Source organism: Paramisgurnus dabryanus, chromosome 17 (genome assembly GCF_030506205.2).
Source record: "Paramisgurnus dabryanus chromosome 17, PD_genome_1.1, whole genome shotgun sequence".
NCBI classification, from domain to species: Eukaryota; Metazoa; Chordata; class Actinopteri; order Cypriniformes; family Cobitidae; genus Paramisgurnus; species Paramisgurnus dabryanus.
Window position 1 is genome coordinate 7765103 of NC_133353.1, and position 11662 is coordinate 7776764.

At 35.0% G+C, this 11662-nt stretch overlaps 1 protein-coding gene across 6 annotated transcripts in view; it reads left to right on the forward strand.

Annotated features, from left to right (window-relative positions):
- The window catches only part of grm1b (glutamate receptor, metabotropic 1b), an 89965-nt gene that overhangs the window by 68367 nt on the left and 9936 nt on the right, over nucleotides 1-11662 (forward strand). For 4 of the 6 annotated variants that reach the window (XM_065254276.1, XM_065254302.1, XM_065254317.1 and 1 more), the window contains exons 2-5: nucleotides 524-1322; nucleotides 3636-3885; nucleotides 7962-8197; nucleotides 9406-9417. In XM_065254276.1, the coding sequence (XP_065110348.1) occupies nucleotides 611-1322; nucleotides 3636-3885; nucleotides 7962-8197; nucleotides 9406-9417 (1210 nt within the window). In that variant the 5' untranslated portion in view covers nucleotides 524-610. The remainder of the gene's footprint in view (nucleotides 1-523; nucleotides 1323-3635; nucleotides 3886-7961; nucleotides 8198-9405; nucleotides 9418-11662) is intronic. The other 2 variants (XM_065254294.1, XM_065254310.1) reach the window with 1 other exon arrangement.

Consider the following 11662-nt stretch of genomic DNA (forward strand, 5'->3'; position numbering starts at 1 on the left):
AAAAACACCATCACTAACTGTTAGTAGTTATTATAAACCAGGTTTTATTCTTTAATCAGCTCGTTTGCATGTTCAGGTTTGGAAAAATCTGTTCGGTTTTTAACTTCTGCTCCTGATTCAGAAAAATCTATCCAAGATATTATTGGTTATTTTTATTTATTCATTAAACAGACACCATTTTAAAGTGACTTACAAATGCATGAAACATTTAGTCTTAAGAGCCAACAATAAGCATACGAATTGAGAATAGGATTCATTTATTCATGTGTATTGTGTGTAAATATCCAATGTCTATAATAATTCAAAATAAAATGATAATAAAAAGCCTCCTGTAAATAGAAGTTATTCTGTATACTTGATGTATAATTGAATTCAATGTAATCTGTGAGCTGTCCATGGTCCTTAATGCAGTCAGCACTCAATACTGGCTAAAACTTTAATTAACTATCATGGCAGTTCATTACATCTGTAAAGTTTTGCTTAAATGGGACATAAAGTGATTCATTGTCATCTTCATTTGCAGGAAAGCTCCTCAGATGACCATGACTGTACAGGAATGCAGCAAATATCTCTTGACAACCCAGTGGACATGATTTTAAGCATCTGAGGCATGATGTTGAGAATGAATTTCATCTCTGTTTTGCTTATTTTAGTCGTACTATTTCATACTCATCCCATCTCAACAGCTAAATCACACGAGAGGTCAGTGGTACCCAGAGCAGCATCCCGCTCAGTGGCGAGGATGGATGGAGATATCATCATCGGGGCTTTGTTCTCTGTCCATCATCAACCGGCAGCAGATAAGGTTGCTGAGAGAACGTGTGGGGAGATCAGGGAGCAGTACGGTATCCAAAGGGTGGAAGCGATGTTCTACACACTGGACAGAATAAACGCCGATCCAAACCTTTTACCCAACATCACACTGGGTTGTGAAATCAGAGACTCGTGTTGGCACTCTTCAGTTGCTTTGGAACAAAGTATTGAGTTTATAAGAGACTCGCTCATTTCTATCCGAGATGACAACGATGGACCAAAGTGGTGTGTTGAAGGAAATCCATCCGCTCAACCGCCACCCACCAAAAAGCCCATTGCTGGTGTCATTGGACCTGGGTCCAGCTCAGTGGCCATTCAGGTTCAAAACCTGTTGCAGCTTTTTAATATCCCTCAGATTGCTTATTCAGCTACAAGCATTGATTTGAGTGATAAAACCCTTTATAAGTATTTCCTCAGGGTTGTGCCATCTGACACACTTCAAGCCCGAGCTCTCTTGGACATCGTCAAACGATACAACTGGACGTACGTGTCAGCCGTTCACACTGAGGGTAAGTTTGACATCTCTGTGCAGAAGGAATTTAGCAATTCCATGCAAATATATGAAAAAATTAAAGTTTTTAACCATACTGATATCTGTGTTAATATTTGGTGACTTAAATACCCATGTGAGGTCTATGTTTACGTTTTTAATAGTGCTGGGCAAAGATTAATCGCGATTAATCGCATACAAAATAAAAGTGATTTTTAGCATAATATACAAGTTTGTGCTGTGTGTAATTATTATGTATATATAAATACACAAACATTCATGTATGTATTTATGAAACATTTACATGTGTATAAATTTTTATTTATATTTTTATATATTCTATTTTGTTTATAAATATATATATATATATATATATATATATATATATATATATATATAAATTCTAAAATGTATATACCTATGTGAGTGTGTTTAAATATACATAATAATTACACACAGCACACATATATTATAAAAAATAAACTTTTATTTTATATGCGATTAATCACAATTAATATTTGCCCAGGACTAATAAAAAAAAATTCAAATGATTTTCCATATTTAGGTGAGTGCAGCTTTTACAGTTGTCACATCCATAACAGAAAAATGTCATAAATGCACACATGAAAATTAACTCTTTCCCCGTCATTGACAAGTTATCTCGTCAATTAAGAGAAAACATTTCCCTGCCAACGACGCTTTCTGATGAGTTTTTATGGTTATCTGTAATATATTCAACTTGGTTGGGCTCTTACCCAATTTATAAAAACTGAAGCAAATCTAATTTTTCAACATTTAAAACTCTGTGTATGTTTTGATAACCGTTCTGAATCTGATCTAACAAAATTCCTTTACAAAAATTCAGTTATTTCAGCTTTTTGCTCAAAATTTGGTATTTTTGAAGAAACCTACCCATATTTAAGAGGTTATAAAAGAGAACAAATGAAGAGAGAATAAAACTTTTTTACCGTTATGTTTGTATGAAAGCAGATGGTCTGTCCTTTCATTTGATATATTTATATGTTTATATATTTATAGAGGAAAATTTCCTGGAAGGCATTTTGTGAAACGTTTGTGAAAATAACAAAAAAACTTTTTTAAAAAAGGCTGGCGGGGAATGATTTAAATTAATATAAATATGATTTGCTCTTTGACAAACCGTCCCTTCTCCATTTATCGGATATTATTGTTTCTGGTTTGTGCATTTTAATTTACAGAATTCCTACAAAATATTTTGTCTCCCAAAAACGTGTGATCATTTTTGTCACATCCAACACATGTTTATTTCCTTTATCTAAAGTAAAAAATATGAGTATAGACTGATATTTTTCTGATGTTTGGACTTATTAGGGGTATAAACAGATGGTTCAATATATTGATAATAAATATTTTCTCTGAGAAATTACATTTTAATATTTGACTGAAAATGTCACATCCATAATGCTGGAATTTTTATTGATTTGTTGCTCGTTCTTAGTTCTGGAAAAAGCTTAATTTTTAGTGTACTTTTTAGGCCTCTCATCAGATCTGGATAATTTTTTCCCGTTATTTTATGGTATTGGTAAAATGTTTAATAAATCTCACCGGTGAATCAAACAGGTAAAAAATGTGTTCATTGCATGAGCAGGGTGACTTTTTATTATTAAACAAGTAGAGTTTTTAATAATCATATCACTATCAGGAGATTAATATTGTTCTGATATTAACCTAACCACAATTTTAAAATATGACCCAATCTGTAATTAAAAAGTCAATTTAATCTTCCTAATCCCAGTTGAAAGCACAATCAGGGTCACAAGCTTAGCACTCAGATCAAAGTCATTGTTATCATCTTTAATTTTCAATTCATTCATTCATTCAGTATTTTATGATGAGCTCACTGATCTACACCCATCTGAAGGACACTACTGTACATTATACTAACTGGGACATAGTGAGAGCTCATATATGGCCAATAACCTTTAGTTTACATTACAGCTGTGAAGAATGATTTGTTGTGAGCTAATACTCGTCAGAGACGCAAGACATTTACTGTTTAGACTGAGGCTTGCTTTAAAGAGCCTTTATTTTTTGGGACAAAAAAGGAGATACCCTTAATTTGATAAATATGGATAGTCTGCTTTCCCAGAAGAGAAAGCTTGTACATTTTTATATCTTCTGAAAGATATTTTTTGTCACCTTAACAATATGACCTCACAGCCAATATATATATATATATATATATATATATATATATATATATATATATATATATATATAAGTGCAAACATCCATTTTAGTCTAAACTGCCCCAGTTTGATCTTGATATATTGTGTTTGATGATGTTCTTCAGGAAACTATGGAGAAAGTGGAATGGAGGCCTTTAAAGAGTTGGCATCTCAGGAGGGTCTGTGTATCGCTCATTCTGATAAAATCTACAGCAACGCTGGAGAAAAACATTTCGATCGTCTGCTGAGGAAACTCAGAGAGCGTCTGCCCAAAGCTCGTGTGGTGGTCTGTTTCTGTGAGGGGATGACTGTTCGTGGTCTCCTCATGGCCATGAGACGTCTTGGTGTAGCTGGAGAATTTCTTCTCATTGGCAGGTGAATGTAGTTTAGTGATACACATGAAATCTTATTGTAAGTGATTTATATATGAACATTATACCAAGAAAAAAGTCATCATAATCTTTCATTAAAATGATCCAGTGTAATAATCCATGGAGACCTACAGTAAGCCGTATCTAGAGACAAGAATGTCATAGAATTTAATATTATGGGGAATTATGCAACCACACAAAAAATTATTGCACATATCATCTTTCTTCAATATTGTTAAGCCCTATTTAGATTTTTGCAGATTTATTTGCATACTACAGGTTGATGCACTTATCTCCATTACTACACTCAAAAAAAATGCTAGTTTATTTTCAACCCAGCTTTGGGTCAAAAGGGACGAACCCAAGCCGCTGGGTTAGAAATAAACTTACATGCTGGGTTGTTTCAACCCAAAATGCTTGGTTATTTTTAACCCAGAAAAGTTTATATTTGACCAACAACTGCTTAAAATAACCCACATTTTTGGGTTGAAACAATGAAATGTTGCTCATCCCTTTGCAACATTATCTCATGGAATGTCATGTGATAGTCACGAAAAATTTGATTAATTTATTCGTGTCCATGGCACAAATTCAGATTTTTTGTGTGCCTTGAACGCGAATGTCTTTTTTGTGTCACTCACACGAATTTCTATAAATAGTGTTTTCATGTCCGTGGCACGACTTTTTTTTCATTTTATTTTATGTATTATTTTCTTATTTTCTCCCCTGTTTTTAAATCATTGTCGTTTGTGTTTAGATTTGGGGTTTGGGCGCGAAAAAGAAAGTCGTGCCAAGGACACGAAAACCTATTTATAGAAACTGACACGAAAGAGACATTTGTGTTCAAGGCACGCAAAAAAGCTGAATTTCGTGCCGTGGACATAAATAAATTAATAAAAATTTTTGTGACCTGCACAACTTTCCATGACTTCAGTCTGTCCCTTTTTGACCCAACGTAAAAATTTTTTTGCCTTATTAATGAAACACACTCCTCCATTGGCTGTTTCTCTATCACATTGAGGAGGGGGAGGCTTGCAAAATATGAGCACAAACTGATGTCACTTCAGATGTATGAGGATAATTCAGATGCATTTGAACATAATCCTCACCAGGCCTATCAGATAATGATGTCAGATTACTGATGCTGCAGCTTTAATGATATGAAAATCAAACTGACTGTCTCCATGGATAATTCATTTCATTTCATTTATTTATAAAGCACAAATAAACACAACACAAGTTGACCACTGTGCTGTACAGAGCAGAAATAATATATATATATATATATATATATAAAATAAAAACCAGTAATAATATAACAGACATCACCCAAATACAAGAATTATTAAGAACAAAATGAAAGACTAAAGACTATAACTTTGATTTAAAAACATAAACAGATGACGCAGATCTTATAGATAAAGGACGACTGTTAGATTAAGTTTAAGTAAATTAAGTAGAATTCACTCCTGCTTTGTTAGGATGAACTATTTTCATTGTGTATTTCTGTCCTGACGCCAATTTTGCCCATGTGGCCTGGAAAGAAGAGCATCATTTGGCCAAAGCTGCTCTTTTCTGGGTCAAGGAGACTGTCGTAGAGAACTTAAAACTTACTGAACACAGATTCAGGACAACACTGTTTGCTCAGCATGCGGATCAGGGGTTTGAATTGAACAATATAATTTGACAATGTTGTTGTCGGTTTTCAGATTCTCTAGATTTAATTCCAAATGTTGAATAGTTTATTGTTGGATGCAGGTTGGTAAAGCTTTAGCGTTGTTAGCTGCATGAATTTGTTGAATTGTGTATCAGCAGTACCTCATACATGTGTCTTCTCATTACCCTTCATGCCCCACAATCTTGTCCACAAAGAACAGTAGCAACTAGTGTTGTATGTCTCAAGAACAGTTTTTAAAGGTCTTGGTCTCGTCTTGGAATCGACCGCATTTTTACTCCGTCTCGTCTCGGTCTCAGACAAAGAGGACTCGGAATTTTATTGCAAGACCGGTCAAGACCACAACTGATGGCACATCACAAATACATTTTTTATCATTCATTTTATGCAGTTTATTCAGGTTTGGCATATGATGTTAGCATTGTTTAAGCATTGTTTAAGTTTCTCCCAATGACAATTTTTCTACTTTTATTACTAAAAACACCTGCATTGTGTTAAGTGGATGGCAAGCCATGGAAAGACAGTTCAGAATAAATGGTTAAGTTGATTTCAGCTCTTTAGTTGTTGTTCACTTTTATTTGCTTGTAGACAAAGATAAATTCCCACATATCTGCAATGCCTTTGATTATTTTATCAACTTCTCTGATGGCACACACACACACACACACACACACACACACACACACACACACACACACACACACACACACACACACACACACACACAGACAAGAAGTGCCTAATCATATAAATATTCCACATTTTATCATAACTGTGGGTTTACACCAGATGCGAGTTCAACAATTTGCGCGAGTAGATTCCATACAAAGTCAATGCAAAGACGCGATCAGACGCGTCCTCGCGTGGGGCGATGCGATAAAACGCGCTATTCACCTCAAATGCGTCTTCGCCCAAGTTGAAAATATTCAACTCGAGCGAAAAATTCGCATGGCACGAAGTTAAATCCTGCGAGTAATCTAGAGCGAGCAACTCGATGCGATTGCACGCTTCGCGTTTGGTGTAAACCCACAGTAAGTGTTTTAATGCAGTTACTTGTACTGGTCTTGGTCTTTACTTGGTCTTGGCCTGTCTTGGTCTTGACTTGGTCTCAACCCTTTAAAGTCTTGATCTTGTCTCGGTCTCGGCCTGTCTTGGTCTTGGTGTGTGTGTGTGTGTGTGTGTGTGTGTGTGTGTGTGTGTGTGTGTGTGTGTGTGTGTGTGTGTGTGTGTGTGTGTGTCAGCTGAGTGTTTAATCATGAAATATGAAGAGACAACTAAGAATAAACCCATTGGCATGTCGCCGAGAAGATGCTGAGAGGCAGATGGTGCTGAGACTGCTGTAGAGAGACACTTTTATTATGAGCTCCAACAAAACACAATCAAGTAAAACTGGGATGGATTGGTGTTAATACAAACCAATGTCTGCTCGGTTAAGAGGAATAAATAATGACATATTTGTATGAATGATTTACCTTTTTCATCCAATGCAACGTCTTTACTGTACATTCAAGCTATACATTTTATACGTACATTCTCTAAGAATCAAACCCATCATCTTTGCATTGTTGTTGGTTGAGCTACAAGAAGTGTGTAGTACACTTGTAGGGGCTCTAGAGAGACAACCTACAGAAAATCCAAAAGTCCATGTCAAGATTCTTCAATGCATGGCTCAGATGGTCAGAATTTTTTCTCCTTTAAAATTTGTCCGCCTAAGCTAGGCTATGGCAACCTATAGCCCGGTGTATAGTCCTGTTTTTTACATGTACGCAAATGTACACACACGGTTGAACGCACAGCCTTGCAAAGTATTGTTTATTTTTTACTTGTATTTGTATACAGACGTTTGAAGCATGCAACAAAATGCAATGCATCTCCTGGGCTACATACTACATTCTCCTGTAGGAGCATGCATGATGGTTTCAAAAATCCAGCGGTGCGCATACAGTACATGCACACTCTTCTGATGACAAACATTGCATCATGCGCACTGTATGCGGACCCTCAGTTTTTTACGCAGGTTCTCTACACTTTTTTATGTAACAGATGTATTATCAAAAGCTAAGCTGTCAGAATTTTCCCAAAACACTGTACATGAGAGAATGAGACAGTATGAGACAGTATGAGATAAGCAGAATATTGCGTACATCAATCATTAGAGTGACAAATTCTGATGTTGTTTCTCATCAATACATCATTTAAGCCCTAATGATGAAACATCTAACATAAGCTAAACTATTATACTGTAGTGTGTGTGCTGAGTTTGTTTTTTAGTATGTGCTGAAGTAGGTCAATGCGGCGGAGAGAGAGAGAGCTGTGTCTGTGTTATTTAGGTCTTGCAGGTGAGAGATTGCTCAGGGAACTGCTGATAATTGGGCGATTCATTAAACGTGACCTTCTTCTTTCAGTGACGGATGGGCGGACAGAGATGAAGTCGTGGAGGGTTATGAACAAGAGGCTGTTGGTGGCATCACTATGAAGCTCCAGACGGAAGAGGTCACGTCCTTCAATGACTACTTCCTGAAGTTACGCCTCAACAGTAACACCAGGAATCCATGGTTTGCTGAATTCTGGCAGCATCGCTTCCAGTGTCGACTTCCAGGACACCTGCAAGAAAACATGAACTATAGGAGGAACTGCTCAGGTACTAAACATAGATTCAGTTCATATCTAAATCAAATATGTATTAGAGGTGTTTAAATACTAGACGTACTTGTAAATATGTAAATCATATTCATTAATATTCAACTTCAAAATTATCACGAATATTATATAATTTGACTGCTTTGGTTTGAGCATCTGTCAGAAAACAACTACAAAACTGTACCTTTTCTGTCACTGGGGTGGTACCCTTAGGCTTAAAGCTTCATCTTTGTACCTTTATGGGTATACAACACATTGAAATGCTGTACCTTTTGGGATACACTATTATAGCCTAGCCTACCCTCAGTGGTGGATTTAGCAAATTGGGGGCCCAAGGCAAAGGTATGTATGGGGCCCCCCTATCTGATCTATAAAAGAGAACAAACATTTTTTTACTCCAAAATGAAGATGGAAAGCAGAGAATTTAAATCTGATGCTGCACAAAAACTAGCAATGCATTAAAGCCAATGTTGTTACTAATCTTTCACATGCCCAAGACTGTGATAAAAGGTTAAAAAATCCAGTCCACAATCACTTTTTATATTGAAAATAAGTAAATATATGTGTGTTTCCCCAAATCAGTTTTGAGTTTTTGAAAAAATCTATGGAAATTAAAGATTATAAATCCTGAAATCCTTTTATTCAGGACTGAGGTAGATTAACAGATTTATGCAAAAAAAAAATGAAACCAAATATTTATCTGAATTTTACAGCAGTTTAATTTAGTGGATGTTTTCTTTACGAACATAACGAAAGGGTACAATACAATTTACAATGCTTCTGAAGTGTTCGTGATGATAAGGGTTTTATTTAGTTATTTATTTATCAGGTTTGTTGGGGGCCCCCTAATATGACCGCTGGTAGGGGGCCCCAAGCATCCGCCTATATGCCTTTATGTTAAGACCGCCTCTGCGTACCCTAAGGACCTGTTATTTGTACCAGTTTAATTTTAGGGGTACAAAACGGTTAACTGTACCTTTAAAGGTACACAATAGATCCTTAATGTACCCAAAAAGGTACAACATTGTATTTTGTTCAGTAAACCCGTAAAGGTACAAAACGAAAACCTTAGGATACCACCCCAGCAAAACTTTTCTTTTCAATATTAGTTTAGTTTCTTGCATTCAGCATGGTACCTGTTGGGATTTATAATAATTTAAAGGCATATTTTTGTCTTTTGCTCTTGACACATTCTGTCTGCTGTCTAAGATGGTGATCTAGGTAAATTTCCTCTTTTTATGGCACATTTCTCTCAACATCAGCTTGGGCAATTTTTAGAAACAACACCCAATAAGCATGTTTAAAAAAAATCTAATTTTATTTTCTGCATTTCCAGTGCCACATGCAATACTGCAATATTTCACTATTAGATTTTACTAAAACTTTATAACATTAGCATTATTTTAACCTGAATCTGTAACTGAAGCATGATATCAAATTTTCTTTATTTTTTTGTAATTCTCGTCAATTAATAACACTTTAAAGCATCACCTTGCTGATTTCATTATTATATTGGTTTACATCTTGTTTTTTTTGTATCTATCATGGGTTGGAGGCAATTGCTTAAGTAGGCTATATAATTGCTTATTTGTGTTATTTCATAACTTTTTTTAAACATAAAGGCCTAGTAAACATCTGTTATAAAGAATATATAAGTTTGTTATTCTGTTATTATTTCTTTGTCTAGAACTTCAAGATGGTAAGTGACTTTTATCTGAAGAGCTTGAACTTGGAGGCACTTCACTTTAACAATATAAATAGAGGTCGACTGATATTATACAGAGTCTCACTCAGTAAATGTAAATGAGTTTTTTATGCTTACGGATTACTAGTTATTAGTTAATCCTTTTAGAATATAATTTAGGATGATCCATGACTATATTTTGAAAAAGGTCAGAAGGAAGCATTGCATATCGGTTGACCTCTAATATATGAAGTTATTGGGATGTTTCATCTGCTGGAGAAACTGTTATTTATATTTCATATAAAGATTGTGGTTTGAACATTAGATCCCAATAACATGAACTTAAGTCATGCAAGTTGGCTTTGCTGCATGTTTCAGTGAGGAACGATTTTAGTTGCTTGTGCTGAAATAAATCAGCTTTCAGGAAAGGAGACATTAACTTTTATTTTGTTATTTCTATAAATTCTGCTTAACTTATGCACGAACTGCTAAACATTGTCAGAAAAGACACATGGTTGTATTGAAGTCATACTGTGAAAGTGGGAGGAGTCACTGAATTTCAGAATGTTTGTTTTCTGAAGGTTTTGAGAGTACATAACAACAAATCACAGCACAGTATCATCTGTTGTAATGCACTAACACTGTATATCATAATGCCATATTCCTCTATGCATTTAAACAAATATTTAATAAACAAACTTTAAATCTGTAACATAAGAGAAGAAATTATCTAACATGAAGCTAAGAAGCATAAAAATCTTATCTGTATCGCTGTATGCCCCTGCGAGCTTCAATCTGCCTGTCATGAATAAAACACAGATTTAATATATTCTCATTCATATAGTTTTCCCTTAAAGTGTCAATTTATGCCTTGTGCCCATGAATTATTACGTTTAAGCCAAGGTTTTCAAAGAAGCATGGTTTGGTTTTAGCTTGTGCCTCTTGCTTGTCGCGATGCACTTTACATGTAGATTATGAGAGCCATGTTACTAATAAGAGTTTTCTTTAAATATTTCTTCTTTATATTTCATATTTTTATCAGCTGGTGTCTGCTTTTCGCTGGCTTGGTCTTAGATCAGTAGATGATGAGATGATAGGGTGTCCTCTGACAGTCCATGTCCCTTTCAATTGATATTATTACAGTATAATTGTCGGTCACATTTGATACATAAGGGAGATATGGATGGGAAAATGGATGAATAATGAATATTCTTGCTCAATTAATAATAATGTCATCATCATGTCCATTACTAATAATACAGTGTTGTGTTACAGGACTGCTTTGCTTTGCCATGGCAGTGCATTGCCCTCTTTTTTGTTTTGTTTTTTTGCTGCTGTCTTTTGATTTACTTTCTGACCAAAATGATTTACTGTGATTTTGTCTTTGGACACCCTATTGCTCAAAAAATGCATAGGGTTTGGAAATATCATGGCTGAACTATTACAGTACAGATTTACCAGTAATTGTGTTGCAATATGTGATATATTTTTTTTGCTGGTTGTGCTAAATTATTATTTATTATCAACATGAAATCAAATTTACCCCGATTGCTTTCATAATGCGTAATCTTATTGTGCGTGATTCATCATTACATGTTAAACATTTTTATAATCTTTCATCAGAATGTAATAACTTGCTCGACTCTGAAACACTTTTTGGTGGATGTTATCCAGGCCATGTTTTTGGGAGAAATAATGTAAAAGAAAAAAATCATGCAATAAAGATTTTGCAATAATATAATGAATTATTCACAAGAAGTAGTGTGAGCTGCTATCAATGGT